A 22928-nucleotide genomic window follows, 5' to 3' on the forward strand; every position below is an offset into this window, starting at 1 on the left:
TAAACCTCAATAAAAAAAGAAATAAAGAAAAGGCAAGTCACATCCAGAATGATACTATTCATACAGAAGCTCAAAACCATGAAAAAACAAACAATATTTTGTTTAGGAGTATTATTTTGTTTATATAAAATATTATATGATAAAAAGTTTTAAGCACTTTCAATTATCACTTCAGAAGTCAAAAAAGATATTTAAAAAAAAGAATAACTAGTCTACGGCCATGCCACCCTTAACACGCCTGATCTCAGAAACTAAGCAGGGTCGGGCCTGGTTAGTACTTGGATGGGAGACCACCTAGGAAGACCAGGTGCTGTAGGCATCAAAAAAAGAAAAGGGAAGAAGAACTAAAAAGAATCTTAATTCTTTTGGTACCCAGAATAAAGTCTGGGTGATCAGTATTCACTCTATAGACAAACTCTTTTAATTATAAAAGAATTACAAAGTGAATATAAATTTCATACAATAAATATATATGGAGCATGTATGTGTACAAAATTAAAGAGATTCAAAATCTTACTAGACTTAAAATTTTTAAATGACCAGTTTAATTTTATCCTACCACAGGAAGCAGAGCCAATCAACAATGCTGGCATTCTGTGGTCATTTGCTCCTGCTCCAAGACTGTCTTGCTCTTGAAGCACCAAATTAAGTTTTCTAAGAAACCTAATAAATTGCTTCAAGATAACACTAAGTAAAACTGCCAATCATGTGGAATTGGGTAAGAACCACTACAAAGCAATTTTCACATCTTCTGTATGGAGAATGAAAGCTACAACAAATGTCTTTAAGCAAACAAAAATCAAATGATTGTTTTAAAAACCCATCCCAGTGTAGTGGTGAACACAGGAGTCTGAGAGCAGAGAGAGCTAAGTTAGCTTCTGACTGCTACTCAACACCTGAGAGACTGGGAAGACCATATGGTTTCCTGCAGCTCTAGATCAAGATGAGGTCTTGGCAAGCAGATCTCAGGAGCATTTCTCTAGTGATCTCTCATCCCTGTTTGTCTATCACCTTTAGATTTTAAAGCAGGACTCCTCAGTAAACTGGGTCAAGGAAGTTCTGTATCTAGTGACATCTGTCCTAGCGACATTTCATTGCCTCTCTCTTCCCCGTTTGTTCTCACTGCTCTGCGATGATGTTTTGGGTCTCCTACTCTTAGCTTACCCTCCAAAGAGCTAGCCGTCAAGTACCTAAATATCCACGGAGCTGACAGTCAACAGTGCTTATTTGAGTAACCTCTCTGAACCAAACACTACACTAGAGCTGGTAGACATACTTTATATACCTAGAGGTTACAAAAATTTGTTTTCTCTTTTCTTAAATGGATCTCAGGTACACAGAATTGGATTACTCTAAAGTTTAAGCATACACGACAAAACAGACATGAGCAGAAACTCAAAACAACAGGAAACCAATACCCCTCCCCTGTTTTGTTGTTCTCACTGCTTTACAAACTTTTCCAGGCACAGATGACCATCTTTTAGTTCCTTTCACCTTGGCAATGCAGGCTTTATGTTCTTGGTTCTGCTCGTCTCCCAATTTTTGCTCAGTCATCCCTCTTTCCCTTTACCACTTGAATTAGTTCTTGAGGCTCAATCTAAAGTGTAAGGTTTGCTTTTTTTCTATCTACCTTCAGTCCTACTGGGAACTTACACAGGTTTGCTTCTAATTATTGTCTAATGTACTTCTTGAAACCCAAGGAAGATAACTAAATGTTAATAAAGAACCACTCTGGAAAAGAGGATAGGAATGTATAATACCTTTGCTCAACTACAGGCTTAACCAATTGTAAGAAGTGCATAATTTCAGAAATAAAACAGTGCATTTCTCTCTTTTCTTTGTAGCCTTAAGTTCGCACTGGGTTTCAAAACAGACATATTAAGCAAGAATAAGCAAAGTTTTCATTTTGTCTGTGGGTCAAGATCATGCTCTAAGTTACAACTTGCTACCTTGGCTTGAGATTCTTTGAGTTACAATATGCTTTAATCTGTTGTATTTTAAAAATAAAATGGGATTCAATCTAGAACCTAAGCCATCCCCACCACTAGGATTCACCTGTGTCTGGAGGCCTAGGGTTGCTCAACTACTTGTTTGCATGTGGGAGAATACCTGTCTTTACTAAAGTGAGGCAGAGAAGCTTGGCCCAAAAAGCAAAGCCTTGTGTGGGAGGAGTGTCCTAAGCATTGGGAAGTGTCTATCACTTGGGCTGCTCCCACAGCCCAGCCCCAAAGGCCTATCTTGACAGAGACAGGGGCTACAAAGAAACTAAAGAATGATTTTCACTAAAAGATTTGAAGCAACAAGATATAAAGAGCTCTGCTTTGATGCCCACATAACAAAATATAACAACAGGAGAGAAAAGGGGCTGGAACACCTCAATGGCCCCAGCATATCAGCCGCACACCTGGAGCACAAGGCCAAGGTGATAGTATCAGGCACAGAGGTATTTCTGATATCTAAAGGAAGGTACAACTATGCAACTACAAGGCAGCAAACATCACAAGAAGAAAAAGATGTGCCATGTGGTAGTGGCCAAAATATATTAGTGAGCCCACACATGAAACGCCCTTTGATGAATGCAAGAATAAAACCGAGAGGGAGGTATTCTCGGGGAGCTAGAGGTCCTATATTAATAGGAAAGGGTGAAAGTCATGAAATTCTGATTACACTGATTAGTCATGTTTTACTTTATGCATATCTCGCTATCAAATCCATGTTATTTTCATGTGTTAATGTGTTAAATATGATTAGTTGATCAGAAGCAGTTAAGTATCTATGTATCTAATCCTATGCCAATAATCTGGGACACACAGAAAAATACGTAAGAAGGAGCTTATGGTCTTGCTAACATATGGAACAATTAGTGGTGAATTCAATATAGTCCATAATTAAGAGAAGAATTGTGTTGTACAGGCTATAATCACTCTAGGAATTTCAAGAAGAAGATAAAAATAGATTTGAAGCATAGGGTACAGTGTCAAAGATGGCAAGACTTGCACTGACCTTGAAAAATTAAAAGACCCTTTTTTCTGATTTAATAAGACTAATATAGGAACATTATGCAAAATTCAGAAAATACATTTTAAAATAAAGAATGTTTTAATTGCCCACAACATGCGAATCATATCAAGAATGACAGGAGAAAAGAGAATGTTCTTATCTAAGGAAAGTAGAGACACACGTCATTTAATGGTACATACAAATATTATAATCAGTGATTCCTAAATCACATTCCATAGAGAAACTGGGGTCCTAGACTAGAGTGTGCTTTCATTAAAATAAGAGTTTCATTTTCTCATTTGCAAAGGGAAGTCAATGGAAAGAATTTTCTCATTTTAAGAGTTTTCTTCACTTACATGTCTTAAACTTTCAATATCTGAGATTACTTCCTTGCTAGCTATCAACAAAACTTTTCAGTGAATGTAAAGAATATGAACAGAAAAATTCCAACAGTATTTTATAAAAACACACAATCATGAATGCCACATGCTCATGACTGTATATTTTTAAATGTTTCATTATTGTGGCAGTCACTACAAACAACCTACTTTGAATCTATTCTCTCCTTCTTACTTAGTAAGGGAACCACGATTTCATTCAGGAAAACAAGGTATTCAGCTAAATAATCCGTATTTCCCTAACTTCCTCACTCCATGCCATAGTTCATATAGCACTGTCCCTTCCTCCTTCATTCTTCCATTCTTTTCTTGCCTGGAGAGAAAACCCATACCCGAGGTTATAGCAGCTATCTTACATGCATGAACACGAAAGTTACAAGCTAAAGATGGTAAAAAAACCAAGCCTGAAGAGGTTCACTGAAGACTGAAAGACACATACAGACTGAAAGTAAAGGAATGAAAAAATATATTTCATGAAAATGGAAAGGAAAAAAAAAAGCTGGGGTAGTAATACTTATACCAGACAAAATAGACTTTAAAACAAAGGCTATAACAAGAAACAAAGAAGAACCCAGCAATTCCACTTCCAGTTACTTAACCAAAGAACCTCAAAACACTAATTCAAAAAGACGTATGCATCCTTATGTTCATTGCAGCATTATTTACAATAGCCAAGATATGGAAACAACCTAAGTGTCCATGAATACATGACTGGATAAAGAAGTGGCATATACATATATACCATGGCCTATTCCTTATCCATAAAAAAGAATGAAATCTTGCTACCTGCAAAACATAAATGGACCTAGAGGGTATTATGGTAAGTGAAATAAGCCAGACAAAGAAAGACAAATACCACATGATTTCACTCACTGGAATCTAAAAATCAAAATAAAGGAACAAACAAAACAGAAACAAACTCACAGATACAGAGAGCACTTTGATGGTTGCCAGATGGGAGGGGGTTCGGACTGGGGTGGGTGAAAAGGGGGAAAGGATTAAGAAGTACAAATTGGTAGTTATAAAATAATCACAGGGATGTAAAGCATAGCATAGAGAATACAGTGGATAATATTGTAATAACTATGCCTGGGTACTAGACTTATCAGGGTGATCACTTTGTAAGTTTTATAAATACCTAATCACTATGTTGTACACCTTAAACTAATATGATATTGTACACCAATTGTAATTAAAAATAAAAAAATTATTTAAAAAAATTAAAAATAAAAATAAATAAATAAAAATAAAGATGGCAGACCAAAAAGACAGGAGTAAGAATCTAGAAAGAGACAAGAATTATGGAATCACCATACCTATCATGGATTTCATTCCCTCCAGACTTACTATTATAATAAACAAACACATAAAGAAAGCTCTTATCATTTAAGCCACTACTGCCAGATCATTGACACATGTAATTAAACACAATCCTGATATAATGATTGCATGTAAATTTAAGTATTTCTAAGCAAAAGCTGAAATAATTTTGTGCTACATCATAGTCCACGTGATAAAATTAATTTCTCAAGAGCATCATGACTTCCTGGTGCTCTGACTCCTCACAAATTTGAGAACCACTGTCTTAGCTCAAACTCAGTACAGAGGAATTCTATTTTGGGATCATCTTCTGAATGTTATTTCTTTTCAAGTATTCTATACAGTACCAGGCGTCAAGAGGGTACTCTACTACCTGTCAATGATGATGATGATTACACACCTGCCTTCCTGAGCCCAAGATGGAAGTTCAGCAAAATGGATGAGCCATTACTGAGGCTCTCAAAAAACAGTTTTCCAAATAGAAATATTTTACACAAAGAAGCATTCAGGAGAGTGGCTCAAACAGAAAATATTTTGCTCTAGTTGCAAATCTGCCCATTACACAATTCTCTAAATGTAAAATTTGTCTCAATTTTCATTAACATTTCAAAGCTGGGAAACAATACATACTAGGAAAAGGAACCCTACATACTATGAACCTGAGATGCCAAAATCTCCAATTTTTGGCAGCGCTAACTAGGGTCAAGCTGCAGTTCAAAGTGAGACCTATTAGCCCTCCAGAATGATAACGACTTTTCTACTTTCCCTTCCATTAAACAGAAGGTAGTTCTGAGGATCTTACAACTTAGCTAACATTTATGGCAAGCCAAGAGTGAATAAACTTTGCAAGATGTTAAGATCCAACTCAGGGCTTCTCAACCTTGGCACTACTGACATTCTAGGTTAAATAATTCTTTGCTGTAGAGATCTACCCTGTACACAGGAGGATGTTTAGCAAACATCTCTGGCCTCTACCCACTAGATGTCGGTAGGTAGCACTGCTAGAGCAACAGACGTCTTCAGACATTACCAAATGTCCCCTGAAGAGTGAAATCAAACCCCTGCCCCCATTGAGAGCCACTATAAAAGAAACCAAGGACTTTACATTTAATTCTCTAACACAAACACTATAAAGAAAATGAGTCTCTGCACATTATCACAGCTATTTTTCATTTCAACAGAATGACCTAAATATATTGCCTCCAAGTTTACGTCTAGTCCTTGCTCTGAGTGAGTGCCCCACCTTTAATAATGACTTAACCTCCAGCAATCCTGACTTTCCCCTCTTCCTAACAAAACTCTTTTCTAAAGATCTGATAGCTTTTTTTCTCATTCTTCCAAATCTTTTCTTGACCCTTCTACAGCAGTTGATACTCCTGGCTTCATCTTCCAATCTAATCATCTTGATTATATCCCCAACTCTTCGACATCTCATTTACTCACTCTTTTTCCCTTTTTTGTTTTTTTTCCTACAATTTTGAAAGCCATTTCCAGGCTTAAATGAATTTTACTGGTTTCAAGGTTTTTTTAAAATTACAATAAGATACAATGAAAACATCATCTTTGAGAAAAGAAATTAAATTTAAATGTACCACTTAGCAATTATTTTCAAAAGCCAGATGATTTTGAATAAAACCACCAGCACAGCACTCTTAGAACTTATCTCCAACTTAACTCTCCAGATTAAACAAAGTGTGCCGCTTTCTGTAAAACATATCAGCCAATGTCCACGATACAATGAATCCTCAAGGTCACTCTCTAGAACAGTCTTGAGTTTCTGAGCTGCAACCAGGAAAGTTGCTCTTGTGCTTCAAGAGTCAGTCATAGATGTTATCTAGCCTGTGCGTGCCAAATGTATTTGTTACTATATGTGGTTTCAACATTTCATAAAATGAATGCTATGAAAGAAAACATAGGTACAAGAAAACATAGGTACTAAACTCATGGACCTTGGAGTTAGAGAGGATTTTATGAATTTGACCTCAAAGGCAAGGGAAATAAAAGCAAAAATAAAAACTAGGACTATATTAAACTCAAAAGTTTCTACACAGCAAAAGAACCATCAACAAAACAAAGAGGCAACCAAATGAATGGGAGAAGATATTTGCAAACGAAATCTCCAATAAGGGGCTAATATCCAAAATATATGAAGAATTCAAACCTAATTATCATACCTAAGAATTCTATGAAAGAATGCTATGAAAGACTTAAGAAATGCAAGTTGCTTTTAAAAATCGCTGTTGCATTAGATGCAAAAATCTAGAATTCTGAATCCACAAGACTGTCAGTTCCTTTTTAAAGATATTAAAACCGAATTTGTAATCAATGTATTAGAAATGTGATTTATTCAAGAAAGGAGAAATTCCAACTATTTTCAAAGAAAAATTGGGGGCCTTCATTCAAAATGTTGTTTAATAAATTTATGGTTTTAAGTTAAAACGCTACATGCATTTATGAATCATTTTTGTGACTCCCCACTTTAAATAACTTTCTTGATTAACCAACCAACTACCAGAATCTTATAGGCATCAAGACAAGGAGGCTCCTACTGTGTATAAAAATGTTCTGCCTTCAGCCATCCCAATAGCATTTCGTCTTATTTCTTCTCTCTCAGCAGTCTCATCCACTCCTACCACTGCCAGCCTTCAAACTGGGTTTTCCCCAACCTTCTTAAAAACATCTCATCTGCTTTTGCCAGTGCCATTCCAGTCTTCAGAGCACACTGGGCAAAGTCCTATAAATTAATGCTTACCAACAATACTTACCAACATGTAAAATCTTTAGTTTATCTCTAGATAATTTCTTATTGACTCCCCATAAGACATGTTCGAACTTTTCACCTTGTTCTTAAGAATAACCCAGTTTCAATGGGTTTATACTCATTGTCTACAGGTTAACAGTATTTGGGAAACCTTCCCTTTTTTAGAAAAGCACACCAATCCAACCTGGCAGGACCTCTGCTGGATGGTTTCACCTCCAAAACAAGCCCAGCTTGTCCCTGATTCTGCATCCAAAATTGTCTATGAAACAGTTCTACAATCTCTACACTGAAAGTATATTTAAAATATTTAAACATTTAAAATATCCCACACCAGGAAATGATGCGGTACAGTCATGGAATATTATACAGCTACTTAAAAGGCTGTGTATATTTTATGTGGCAATAAGGAAATAGACTGATGAATGTCAAGTGGAAAAATAAGACAAAATCTAACACACACACTATGATTGTATATAAAAAGCACATATAAGAAAATTCAGAAAGGGAAAAACAAAAATAGTAAGAGGGACTGTGTTTACATCAGTTGAACAAGGGATGATTTCTTCCTATTTGTATATGGTTATATTTAATTGGGGGGAAAAACTCAAATGTGATTTCTAACACAACTCCAGAAACAGTTTAGAACATGATGGACAACAAAGCGTTAGTATGGGGGTCAGTCAGGGCCAGGTTCACAGACATGTTAGTTCTTCGCCTTTTAGAATAATAGTACCCTCCCTAGATATTGTAAAGATTAGATATGTACTAAAAAGCAACAGTGCCTAGAACGAACAAGTATGCAACAAAGATTTATTTATTTTCTTTCTCCAGGCCAATCTGAGGGACACCCTTAATGACACAAATCACTGAAAAGACATTTCAGGGTAAAGTCAAATGATAGATTTAGTAAATGTTGACTTCAGTCCCAGCAAATGAGATGAATTAGAAATCAAATTCCCTTCAACTTGTTTACTAAATTAACCACAATATATTAGTTATCTCCTATTATAAAGATATGAGGGGGAAATAAACTATATTTGATATTTCATGACACACAACCAAAGGGAGTTTACATTAATGTTAAAAAGCACTAACAGCAGAGATGACTAAAACTTCTCTAAGCTATATTTAACTAGAGAAATTTCACATATGCCACACACTTGTCTGACTCCAATACTTTTCATCCCATTCTAGATACTACTGCCAAACTAACCTCTGTTAAACGCCACTTTGATGCTGTCAAATTCTCCATCCCAACACCCACTCCAGTTCTAAATGCCACTGTGTTGAGACACTCATCCCATCTACTGCAGGGTCAGAAAGAAAAAGACCTAGATCCCTAGCTGGGTATTAAATGTACTCAGGTTCTTTCTAGCCCTATCCAGCCCTAACCAAAGGTCTTGAACTGCAATACCCATTTCCTTACTCCTATTTCTGACAACCTGGTTAACCTGTGTGTTTCCTTCTCACAGACCCATACACGAAATCTGCTATATTGCCGTTATTTAAAAAAATGATGAATCTCCACATTTCCTGATATGATACATTAAGTATTTTTTAAAAGGCAGATTTTCAAAAATGTATAACACACTTTATTTTTTTTTAATACTTATCAAAAAAATCTAGAAGGTATATATACCAAAATATGAACCACAGTTATCTCTTGGTAGAATTTAACTTTTCTTCCTTAATTCTGTATTTTTCTGAATTCTTTGAGTTTTTATGCACTCAGAGCTGTGCATTAACACATTATAAATGCTATATTAAGGATCAGTTATTATTTTTTTACTTTTAAAATCAGATAAAATAATTACACACTATATATAACACATAAGAATCTTGAAAGTATATGTTAAGTGGAAGAAGCCAGACACAAAAGGCCACATACTATATGAGTCCATTTATATAAAATGCCAGAATAGGTAAGTCCGTAAAGACACAAAGTCTGTATGTGGTTGCCAGAGTATTGGGACTGACTGTAAATAGGTATGGAAATTTCTTTTCGGGTAAAGAAAATGCTCTGTAATTACACAGCAGATAGTGATGATAGTTGCACGACATACTGAATATATTTAAAACGACTGAATTACTTTAAAATATACTTTAAAATGATAAATTTTATGTTGTGACTACCTCAATAAAACTTAAAAATAATTTTAAATATCAGATAAATCATATTAAATTTTTTAAAAATGAAATAAAAAAACAAACAGGCATTATAATTTGGTGTTTAAGGAGCAAACCCTAGAACCAGACCACCGAGATCAGTATCCTGGCTCTGTCATTTATCAGCTTTGTGACCTTAGTAATTTACCACTCTCTCCATGCCTCCATTCCCCTACCTGTAAAATGGGGATAACAACAGTTATCTATCTCATACTATTGACGGAGCATTAAATAAAGATATGGAAAGCACTCAGAGCTGTGCATAACACATTATAAGTGCTATCTTAAGGATCAGCTATTTTTTTTTTAATTAACACAGTCCTGGAGAAGGTGTGGAAAAATGAGTGCCCAACCCAACTCTGAGACTATAAATTGGCAGAACTTCTCATGGAATAATTAGCAGTACATACTGAAATTTTAATTGTCTTTATCCTTTAACCCAACAATTCTATTTCTAGGAAATGATGACAGGGATAGAAGAAAAACACATAAAAATATATGTACCAGATTGTTAACATCAAAATTTTTTATAACAATGAAATGGAAAACGAGCTGTTTTGGAAATTAAATAAATTACTGATGAAATACCATGCAGCCATTAAAATTAAAGTATATGGTAGAAACACATACTGATATGGAAAGATCATGATCCATTGTAAAGCAAAAAAATAATACTGAGAGATATAATCTAGTTTATATTTTACAACATATACATGTTTACATATGTATTTTAAGATTTTGTAAGTACATTCAACATATTTCCTAAATCAAAATTTTTTAAATATCAATAAATAAATCTAAACACAAGAATATCGTCCTCTGGCTCTATTTCTAACAACTTCTCCTTAGTGTCTGCAACACTAAGTGGAATAGGAGGTAGCCAGAATTCAGGGAAGTCACTCACAAAGACAAAGATCTACAAAACCACTTGCAAGTTAGCACTAGAGAACCTGATACTTATTCTTTTTAAAGAGAACCTAAAACAGACTTCACAAAACTCTGGTGAATTAGAATAAGCTCAGACTTGAAGAACTTCCAATTATTTGATTAAGTAACTATATGACCTTGGCAAAGCACTAAATGTCTCTGAGAAATCCCAGTTCTCTAGAGTAAAAATGGGTATAATAATCCCTCCTAGGATTGCAAAGACCAAGTGAGAGCTTTACAAAAGAGCAATGGGAACCATAAAAAATACTTATAGCTTTGGTTGAAACAACTAAAACCAAAACTTTAAAATGACAATCTTAAACCTCAGCAGATAGTTGTAAAGCAGTGAAGAATTAAAAAGAAAAGAAGCTCAGGTCTAATCATATGGTACTAGGATTCACTTATGGTCTGAACTGGAAGAAGGAAACAATAATGGTTAACAAAACTGCACTACCCAAAAATTATCTCAAATCATTTTAAAGAGAAAAAATACTATGAAAAATTAACACTGAACACTAAAAGACTGAGATGACTAGTGAACAACAGAAATTCCAAATACATCAATTACAATCCAGCAATCCTTCTACTGGGTATTTATCCCAAAGACTTGAAAACTCATATCTATAAAAATATTTGCACACCAATGTTCATAGCAGCATTATTCACAGAAGCCAGGACATGGAAGCAACCAAAGTGCTCTACGATAGATGATTGGCTAAAGAAGCTGTGGTACATATATACAATGGAATATTACTCTGTCATAAGAAGAGATGAAATACTGCCATTTGCGACATGGTTGGACCTCATGATAATCATGCTAAGCGAAATAAGCCAGACAGAAAAAGTTGAAAATCACATAATATCACTTATATGTCGGATATAAACCTAAAAGCAACAAATGAGTAGGACAAACAAACAGAGACTCATGGACATGGACAACAGACTAGTGGTTACTAGTGGGGCGGGGGAGGAAGAGGGAAGTAGACAGGATAAAGGGGGTCAAATATAGGGGGGTAGGGGAAGGGTAAAGTGGGTAAAGGGGATCAAATATATGGTAGCTGAAGGAAAATGGACTTTGGGTGGTGAATACACAATAGAATATACAGATGTCAAATGATAATGTACACCTGAAAATTATACAATTGTATTAGCCAATATTACCCTAATAAACTTAATTTAAAAAATAAATAAATACATACAGACATACATCAATTACACTATAAAAAAAACAGAACCAATACAGAAATATCGGCAGTTCAGATTCACTTGCAAACAATATTAGATGAAAGCTGACAAGGTGAAATAAATATACATACATCAATTACACTATAAAAAAACAGAACCATACAGAAGTATCAGCAGTTCAGATTCACTTGCAAACAATATTAGATGAAAGCTGACAAGGTGAAATAAACTGAACTTAAAAATTCCAAAAAGAGATCTGATCTGTGAAAACCAATGTCTCCAGGTTAAACAAAAAAGCTAAAGCAAACACTAATATCAAGAAAATAGTTCAAAATTTTTCTGGTATAAAATGAAATAATCAGCATAAATGTTAAGTATCACAGAGGAGAGTGGCGTTTATATTTTCCTATATTCTTCAAGTTTTTTATATCCATCACGTTTATATTTTCCTATATTCTTCAAGTTTTTTATATCCAACAAATAGTGCTTTTATAACAAAGAAAAAAGATGTGTTTTCTTTCTTTTTTTAAACTATGGAAAAGAAAGACTCAGATTACTTGCACAAAAATGAGAGAAATAGAGCTGTGACTGAAAACATAATACCTGCCAAAGTTTTTGAAGGCAGAATATGTTAAGAACTTTGGAACCCGAAATGACTTTTCAAAAAATGATGAAACAACTCAGCCATGAAAAATACATGACACTTGTAAAAAAGAAATATATTATATTCAAATAGTGACAAAGGATTAAAATCATCTAATAAACTAAAAGCAAATACTGAGGAAATGTTAAGATTTAAACATAGAATTTCAAAGTGCATGAGAAGTAGGCCAACTCCTAAATGCCTCATTTCTCCCATGAGAAATGCTAATAATGGAATAATAGCAGAAATAATGAAAATTGTTCTGTTAAAATAATGTTTCTAACAATGGAAAAAAGAGAGAGAAGGAGAAAGGGAGTAAATGGGTTGACATTATCTTCCAACCCGGCTTAAAAGAAATTGAGAATTCAAATCCCATTAAAGAAACCACATACGTATACAGGGAAAATGAGAGATAAACAGTATGAACTTAGAAAAACAAAGTTGGTTATAATTTTTAAAAGACAGCAAATAATAGCTAAGATGTAGAGAAACTGGAAGCCTCAGACATTGCTAATGAAAATATAAAATGGTACAGCCACTCTGGAAAACAGTTTGGCAGTTTCTCAAAATGTTAAACACAGAGTTACCATGTGACCCAGTAATTCTACTCCTAGATATAAACCCAAGAGAACTGAAAACATGTCAAAACACAAAAACCTGTATGGAATGTTCATAGCCTTATTCATAGTAGCCAAAAAATGGAAACATCACAAATGTCCATCAGCTGATGAATGAATAACCAATATGAGGGCGTGTGTGTGTGTGTGTGTGTGTGTATGCAATGGAATATTACTGGGACATAAAAAGGAATGAAATTCTGATACATGCTACAACATGGATAAAACCTGAAAACATGATGCTAAGTGAAAGAAGCCAATCACAGTAAGCCACATTTTCTATGACTCCATTGATATGAAATGTCCAGAATAGGCAAATATACAGCAAAAGATTGATCACTGATTGCCTAGGGCTGGGGAAGTGGGGTTTGGGGAGTGACTGCTAAACAACATGAAGTTTCTTTGAGGGAGGAAGAAAATGTTATAAAATTGTGGCAATGCACGCACAATCTATGGCTATACTAAAAAATACTGGATTGTACACCCTAAAGAATGATGACAATGATGGACAGTAGCAGATAAATCAAAATTACTTCATTTAAAATAAACAGTTAAAAGCAGAATAGTCTATAGCTATGTTGGGAAACAAATCCTAACACTTAAAAACTAAAAGACAAATACAAATCCAGAAAGGATGGGTATCCTTATGACTTCAGGAGATACTTTAAATCTACCCTACACAAAAATAAAAAGTACGACAAAAAAAATGGAACAAAATAAAATTCAATGTTTATGTCCCAAATAGAGTAACAAAAATAGAAGATATACTGAAAAACTGAAAAATAAACCTAATCATTGTAACTGGAGATGACGAAACAAAGAAGAGACTGACATAAAGCATAAATTAAACCATTCCCCTTGGTAGGGGCCAACTGGGCAGTTGGGCTTAGGAAAAAAATAGACAGACAGATAGAGAAAGAAGACTATAAGGTAAATCTGGTAAAATCTTAACAACTGGGAAATCTGGGTACACTATTGTAACTTTTCTCTAAGTTTGAAATTAATTCAAAATAAGAAATTTTAAGTAAAATTAATAGTTATATAATAGAAGACCGAGAAGCCACGGAAATAACGCTTTCTCTTCTGGAGTACAAGGATCTGTCACCTAATTTGTTCTCATACTAGGACCCAGAGACACATCTAGTTTTAACACAAAAACCTAGAAATTCCACAACACATTCTTAGACCATAATACAGAAGCACAAAACAAACTATCTAAACCTATCTAAATCCATATGTTTTATAACAATGATGAAAGGAATTTTATCAAAAATGCCTGTAGTGGAAAGGAAAAAGAAACATAATGACCTATTGCCACCTAAAGAATTTAGAAAGAGAAAGATAATGAAAGCTGAAAAAGGGTAAGTAATAAAACTAAGATATAAAATAAAGGAAAATTGACATAAAAACATCATTAGAGAGTATTTCGAGGAAATGAGATAATCAGAAATAGCAAGGTAGCTTTCAGATACGAAGAGGTAGGAGGTGGATTCAAGGAAAAGGTTGAAAAGAACAGTACAGAAGAAGTTGCAAGGAGTACAGACAGGAGAGGTGTTCAGACAGGAAGGGCTGGGCACTGCAGAAATAAGGATTTGCATCCAACTTGATGACTATGAATAATAGGCATACAGGAAGAAACATACACCAATTTGACTCTCTTCCAAACAGGCTCTCTACCCCAAATTAGCCCCGCCTCCTATAGCAGGAGCTCCAGAAATGAAGAGAGAAAAAGTTCAATGAAAGGCTAGCTGCGTGAGGACAGGCAAAGAGCTCATGCCCCACTGGACCGTTCTAGCTAACTTAAGCGATGCAGAGACAAGAGCCCAATGTTGCCAATGCCTCTAAGTTTAGAAGGAAAGACTGAAATCCAGATTTTTAAGTGAAACCTCCAGATTTTTAATGGTTAATAACCAATGCAATTTTTTAAAACACCGTGCAGGCCAAATAAGTCCTCCCATTTCTGCAGTTATCTTGCACCATGCTCCCTGTCTCTTTCCTTCTTTTCATCTTCACCAATTTCAGACTTTGCTATCTAAAACCCCACTGTCATTCAAATCCTTTTAAAAGTCTCACTCTGTCTTCAGAGTGAGTGTCAAATCTTCAGCTCAGCCTTCAAGGCCTTCCACTATATGGTGGCAAAGTGTGACTCTCCTGCCTTAACCCCATATCCCAGTATCTCGTAATAGTCTTTTCACTGTCCCATCTTTGTGACTTTTCTACCGCATTCCCTCAGCCTAGAATACCCTTCTCAACTCTCCTCAGCTTCTGTGTTCATTCAGTCATTAATTCATTCCATGAACATGAAATATGTAACCTAACTTTGTGCCAGACACCATTCAAGGCACAGTGGATATAGCAGTGAACACACAGACAAAACCCCTGCCCTCACGTTGCTATATGGAGGAGGCATCACACGTCACACAGGAGAAGTTGCTCTAGAGCAGGAAAAAAAGCATAAATGAAGAACAGGGTTGGAGAGAGGCAGAGGGGGTGAAAGGTGGAAAAGGCTTCAATTTAAAGGCATCTTTTGAAAGTGACCTTAAAAACTGAAAGAGCTGAGGGGTCAGTAACTGGGACAAGAAGTTTCCAGGAAAAAGGTACATCAACAGCAAAGGCCTCGGTAAGTATGTCTGGTGTCTCAAGCTCGCATTACACTCTGCCTGTAAAGCTCTGTTCAAGTGCCACTTACTCAGGAAAACTGTTTTTGATTACTACAAATGAGAATTACTCATTGTCTTAGCACCATATCGTATCTTCCTTAGGGCACATGTACAGGGGAAACCCTCTTTTCAAACATATACAAAAGTAATCACTGATCAATTAATCAAAAAAGTCAGGTAACGCAGGATATCATTTTGAAATGATATGTACATATTTTACCATTTTTAACTCCAAACATATAAATATACACTCATTTCCCCCATGCAGCACCTAGACCTTTTCTTTGAGTGAGGGTCTGCAAAATGCAGTTAAGGCACACCCATAATCCATTATCTACAATGTCTATTTTCCTTTCCTTTAAAGTGAACTGGGGACTGTAAAAAAAAAAAATACTTGTAAAATTTTCTAGGAGCAGAATCCTTCCAGATATTTACAAGGTTTCTCCACCTTCTTTCAGTTGTCTTGACCACAATCTAATTCACTGAAAGGCAATTCTTTTAGTCTCTTGCCTTTATCAAGTCCTTACAAAGTAGTTCATAAGAACGACTCTCTCTACATTCATATTTAATCAATTTGAGTAATACTTATCAATTTATACTCACAAGTATCCCTGGTATAAATAACTTTAAGAAGCAATACAATTGACTCTTTCTTGATAAGCAGAGAAATCAAATGAGACACAGGCAAACCAGAGATAAGCTACCAATTTGAGCATGTGTGCTGTGGGAATTGGTTAACAGAGTTTACTAAAGGCATATTTAATTTAGAATGTTAAAATCACACCCAATAAAGGATGTGAGTTGACATTTCTCCAAATAAGGCATTCATTCATACATCCATTTATATGGTTTATAAGTACATGAAAATGTGCTCAACATCAATAGTAATTAGGGAAATGAAAATCAAAACCACACTGATATACAACTTCACATCCACTAGGATGACTATAAATGAAAAGACAATAACAAGTGTTGGAGAGGATGTAGAGAAACTGGAACCCTCAAACATTGCTAGTAAAAATGTAAACCAGTGCAACCACTTTGGGAAAGAGTTTGGCAGTTCCTCAAAATGTTAAACAGAGTTACCATGTGACCCAGCATTTCTACTCCTAGGTATAAACCCAAGAGAACTGAAAACGTATGTCCACACAAAAACTTGCACATGAATGTTCATAGCAGCATTACTCATAATAGCCAAAACATGGAAACAACTCAAATGTCCATAAACTGATGGATAAACAAAATGTGGTATTATCCATACAATGAAATATTACTCAGCCATAAAAAGGAATACAGTTTTAATACTTGCTGCAACATGATAAACCTTGAAAACATTATACTAAGTAAAAGAAGCCAATCACAAAAGGCCACAGATTATATGACTCCACTTATACGTAATGTCCAAAAGAGACAAATCCATAGAGACAGAAAGCAGATAGGAGTTTTCAGGGGTTGGGAGGGAGAGAGACATAGAATGACTATTAATAGGTATGGAGGGTTTCTTTTTGGGGTGACGTAAGTATTCTGAATTAGTAGTAGTGATGATTGTACAACTTGGTGAATATACTAAAAACCACTTAATGATACACCTTAAAAATTTTCAGTACTGTCTGTTGTTCAATAAATGTTTACCGATGGCGGGGGTGGGGGGCGTGGGGAAGGAGATAAAAGCCCAGATGGGCTAAACAGAAATTTCCACTGTATATATCTACAAAAGGCTAATAACCACATCCGTTAGAAATATAAGGCCCTTAGATATAGGGATGGCTTTTCATATACAAAATTTCCCTTAGCATCTAGTATATTAGATTACACTAAATAGGCATTCAATCAAGGTTGACTAAATAAATTAATAAATACCTACATGTTACAAACCAAGGATCTAGTAGTGCCCTGACCAAGATTCCATGCTAATGAGGGAAAACTTGCTTTTTATTCTCCATAATCCTGAATTGCCACTAACAAGGCACTTCTCTTAATCTAAAGTATATACTATCCATTTATACTAGCCTTACTACCATGTCACAAACCAGAAGACACACTTCTAACTTCCATGACATTTTAGAAACCTAGTTCAAATTCACCTTATCTCTATCACCAAATGAAACTTACTGGTCTCTCAGTATGTTTTTCTACCTCTTTAACCATATTCCCTAAGATAGTAATATCTCACATACTTAGCTTCCTCCTTCTTCTCAAATACCCTAGAGCAGGGGTCGCCAATGCTGGGGCAGAAGTGAGGCGGCGGGCACAAGCAAGCAAAGAAGCTTCATCTGTATTTGCAGCCACTCCCCAGCACTAGCATCACTACCTCAGCTTCACCTCAGATCATTGGGCATTAGATTCTCATAGGAGCTCTGGACCCTGATGCCAAAACGGTTGGAGGACCACTGCCCTAGAGCCAAAAGGAACAATTATCATTACCTTCATGTTACAAATGAGAAAAAATGTCAATGTCTAAGGTGATCTCTCTTCAAAGTTCATCTTTCGTCACGTGAACCATGTATTTCCAAACTCTTCTCTCTTTAAATGAACAGGGAACTTTCTAATAAGTCAGATATTAAAAGAATAAATATGAATAAGATAAACAAGCAAAGCAATAAGTACAAAGTCCAGAATGACTGAAGGACTGAGGCAAGAGGACAAGAAAAAAAAGAAAAAAAAAAGCTGGTTTAGAACAATAAGAGCTAAACAAAGGGCCTGCTGCTTAGGGGAAGATGTAATATCAAGAGATGACAGAGACAAATGCAGACTCATTTAGCTTCTTTGCTCTGATTATCTTCATCATGGAGCATGATCTTCACACCGGGAAAGGTAGAACTCTTAGAAAAGGGAGCTAACATTTAAGGTAAGTGGCATGGAGAGTGGACAGTAACAGAATACAGAGCTAGCTCAAAGGATTTGTTTGATTCAAACAAATCACACTCCATGATACTGAAGAAACTTTTAGTTCTGACTGCTGATTATCTAAGCTATCTTGACAAGATGCCAAAAAGACCAAAATGAAAGAATGCATTCTCAATTTTCAGTAAAGAAGAAATGCGAATCCAGAAAAACATCTACGGGCAAACTTGGCACATATTCCCTGAAAATTTCTAGAATAGGTAAATACATTTCTGGACATAATAAAAAGAAAAAGCCACTGTGATGTCTTTATTAAGGCAGGCTATGCTACCTTTGCTGCTACATAGGATTACTAAAATGGAAAAAGGGAGAATAACACAGACATATACATATTTGATTCTAACAAGGCAATCTGACAGAATCTTTTGACAACAAGCTAGTGAAAAAAATGGGAAAATATTGACTAGCAGAATCAAAAATCTGTTAAACTCTACTAAGAGGATGCGTAGCTTGTTGAATATCTGGTTGGTTAATGCATCAACATCAACCTATTTGGAAGGAAGTCTCCAATAACATCACAGAATTCCATCCTTTCCCATGATCTACACAACTTCTAATAATTTAATAAAGCCATAGACCTGCTCTTCACATTTGCAAGGGCCACAAAGCTGTGAGTGACCTTACAGAATCAGGCTCCAGAAAGGTTAGAGTAGGCTGAAATGAGGGTCCAAAGCCAAAAATGAAAATCGACAGGGAATCAAGGCCAGCATTTAGGTTTTAAAACTCAATTATGCAAAGGAGTAAACTCTAGTTTATGTGGGAAATACCTGGGTATTAAAAGCTACAAAAAATCTACATACAGTCTCAAAATGTTAATAGATGCATATGTCCAGACCAGATTACTAGTTCTTAATTAACCAATTCAAAAAAAATACTTTTTCCGTATGAATCATTCCCAGATCTTCATCCTAAAACCAGTTATAACAAAAATCTACAACTGTCATTTAGTTAAAACTCTAGCTTTAGACTCAGTTATTCAAGTGTATCTTAGCGTTAGAAAACATTTTATTTGATGATCCTAATTTGCTGACATTTGTATCGATATATCAATATATCCTTGAAAGAAGGCTAAGATATTAAGTCCAAGTCCTTGTTTTAGAGAAGAAGAAACTAAAAAAATTAAGTAACTTGATCCAAATAACACAGCGGCTTAGCAAGGTCCATGATCCCCAAATCAGTCACCTTTTCCCATACCACATGGGTTTCCAACCCTCTTTGTCCTTTCTTAAAATGTGTACTATTCACTAAAGAGTCAGAAGACATACACAAAAACATCCATCAACATTATTATTTTGCTAAGGTAAAATCAGCTTAGCAAGAAGAGATAACCACAGCACATTAGCCAGTAAAATATTTTGACATGGTATAATCACAAGTTTGATAACCAATATTTGTTACCATAAAGCACTCTAAAATACAAATGGTTTTTATTCTCAGCCACTACTGTGTGATTACTTATTAAAGATTATCCTATATCCCATTTAACATTAAAAAAATAAAGTAAAAGTTATTACATGAATGGAAAAGCTTTTAATGGACATGCCATTGTTCAATGTGCTCAAAATAAATCCCTTCCCCATCATAAAACATACCACTATGAAAATTATTAAGGTTTTAGACCTTCAAACCTAAACAGCAAGCCAAAGGTCTTCTTCATTTAGGGTAACATAAGAGTCTGTGTTGAGGCCTTCTTGATCCCTCCACTCCCCCAGAAACAATGCCCCTTCAATATCCCAAAGGTACAAAGGTTGTCTGGCAGGCAGGCCAGAGGATCCTCTGTGGCCTAAAGTCCATCCTCCTCTTTCCCCTCCCATGCCTCTTCTCCCACCTCCTTAAAGAAGACAAATAGAGAACTGAGAATTCATAAAAAGGGAAGTTTGCAAGGCTGTGGCTTAAGATTACTAGTATCTGCTAGGCCAGCTCCAAGAGGACCCACCCACCCCTAAAAGAGACCAGGATGCCTCTCCTAGCCTCAGGGCTCCACTGAGACCCTTTCTGAATGGCAGAGGGAACTTAACTGCCCGAATACCCTCCTCCCCAGTCTCATCCATTAGAGCCCCAGCAGGCTCTTTGTTTCCAACAGCTGGGGCGGGGAAGGGGGGTCAGGCCTTAGACTGAGGGGAGAGGTCACTCCCTTGCTCCCTTTGCTGCCAATCTTCCGGCCATCCAACAAAACCTAAAAACACACATACGAGATCATTCCCCCGGAACTGGTCTCCTCTTTCCACACACCTTAATAACCCAGGATTACACTTCGCTAAACAGAGGCAATGCTCGAGATCTAATTATCTCTTTCTACTACCCAAACCCTACACAGGATGACTCTAGTTCGCTCCTTCTGAATCGACACAAACAGGGCTCATTCTAGGACCGCCCCCCATCCTTCCTCCTCAATGCATATCCCAGGGCATATCCCTGAGCTCCAGGCTTCACCCACGCACAACAAACAAAAACATAGGGTCATTTCCTGGGCCCCAGGACTATTCGCTGCTCACATCCACAGTCCCGAGGTCACTCCGAGCCCCCAGCGTGCCCACCTCTACACCCAAAATATATATATACACGTACGTACACATAAACACGCACAGCGACTCTACATCGCCAATCCGTCCCTCTGAATCTCCGGTTCCCTTTACTCACACGACCCCTCCGAGTCACCAGTGCCCTCCCCAGCACATGGTCACTCCCCTGGCCCTCAGCCTGGCCCTTCACCGTCACTCACTCACTCACTCACTCACACACACACACACGCACACACACACACACGCACAATCCCGGCCTGGGGCAGCATTCCCTCCCATGAGCCTTCACAACACGAACACGCGCTCCCGCGTACACACCCACGATCACACCGGAGCCTTGGCCGCCTGTCTACGCCTCGCTGGGTCCCGGCCTCACCACCTCTCAACACGCCGGGCCACCCTCGCTCAGCTACTCGACACACACGGACGCACGCACGGCCACTCCCCATCCCCAGCGCCGGTCCCCAAGCCCGCACCGCGCGCTCGCACCCTGCCCTCCGCCCTCGCTCGCCCTCGGGCCCAGCTCCCCGGGACCCCCGCGCCGGGGCCTTCCCTAGCCTGGCCGCAGTAACCGGGAGGAAGGAGGGGCCGTAGGGGCAGGGGCAGGCTCCGGCCGGTCCTACCTGAGCAGTTGATGCTCTTGCCTTTGCCGCCGGGACACTCCCCGCCGCCGCCGCTGCCGCCACCCGCGGGCTGGTTGGACGCGCGGCTCCCGGGCAGAGAGAAGGCGAAGAGCAGAAGCACCGACGTGTAGCAGCAGAAGGCGAGCGGGGGCGCGGCAGGCAGCCGGAGCGGCGCCTCAGCGGCCGCGGCACCCATGACTAGCTCCCCTGGACGGCGGGAAGCGCAGGGGGCCGTAGGCCCGGGGCATCCAGCCGCGCTCACAGCCCCGCCGCTGCCTCGGCGCCTCCTAGAAGCCGCGCCGCTGCGCCCGGGAGCAGACCCTCAGCATCCCCGCCCCATCCGCAGCGCCCGCCAGGCCACCGCCAGCCGGGACGGAGTCGGAGGGTCTGGGCGCGTGCGAGGGTCGCGGGCGCGCGAGGATGCGCGAGAGGGTGCGAGCCACGTAGGGGAGACCGAGGCTGGGGGAGCGAGCGGGTGCGCGCGCGGTGGGCGGGGGTCGCGGGGCGGGGGCGGAGGCGGAGGCGGTCCCAGCCCCTCACTCGCCTTCTCGCCTTCCCTTTGTGTCCGCGGCCGTAGCCACCGCGTCACAAAGACCCCAGCCCGCCCGGTGAGGGGCGCGTGACAGAGCCGCCGGCGGGAGGGGTGGCTACGACCCCGCCCCGCTCACACCCCCAGCGCCCACGCAGACAGCTCCGCCTCCGCCCGTGGCCAGCACCGCCTCCAGGGGAGCTATTGTTCCTGCGGCGGGGCAGGAGCACGGAGGGCGGGGGTCGCGACCGCCCCTTGGTGCGGCCTCGGTGGGCCGGCCGGCGCCAAGGATGCTCTGGAGGCATTACTCTAACAGACATTTTGCTGTCCTTTGAAAGCATTTCTGAAGGGTTTCCTTCGCCCAGCAGCTGGCTGGGAAAGAAGGGCAGGTGGTCTATTATCTATTCTCTAGGTGAAGAAACTGAGCTGTGGAGAGGTGAAGGTGACTTGTCCAAGGTCACATGCCAAGAAACGGGCAAGAACAAAATTGGAACCCAAGTTCTGACTCTAGCTATGTTATTTTTAGAAACGGGGGTAAATGGCTAAATTTCTAGGATCTCCACTCCTACCCTATTTACACAAATACCAACTGAATTTAAAATCCTGTTTTAAAGTAAGGACTAGAGTGCAGAAATAAAAGGGAGTCACTATAATCAAACTACTGAATTACTAG

At 38.3% G+C, this 22928-nt stretch overlaps 1 protein-coding gene and 1 pseudogene across 2 annotated transcripts in view; one reads left to right on the forward strand and one right to left on the reverse strand.

Annotated features, from left to right (window-relative positions):
• The window catches only part of TMEFF1 (transmembrane protein with EGF like and two follistatin like domains 1), a 78464-nt gene extending 56148 nt beyond the window's left edge, over positions 1 to 22316 (reverse strand). Inside the window, exon 1 of one of the 2 annotated variants that reach the window (XM_039855720.1) lies at positions 21727 to 22316. In XM_039855720.1, the coding sequence (XP_039711654.1) occupies positions 21727 to 21922 (196 nt within the window). In that variant the 5' untranslated portion in view covers positions 21923 to 22316. The remainder of the gene's footprint in view (positions 1 to 21726) is intronic. The other variant, XM_039855728.1, reaches the window with a different exon arrangement.
• On the forward strand, positions 211 to 319 carry LOC120598331 (uncharacterized; annotated as a pseudogene).
• Positions 22317 to 22928: the final 612 nt, after the last annotated feature.

This window comes from Pteropus medius, unplaced genomic scaffold (genome assembly GCF_902729225.1).
Source record: "Pteropus medius unplaced genomic scaffold, Ma_sr-lr_union100, whole genome shotgun sequence".
Classification (NCBI taxonomy): domain Eukaryota; kingdom Metazoa; phylum Chordata; class Mammalia; order Chiroptera; family Pteropodidae; genus Pteropus; species Pteropus medius.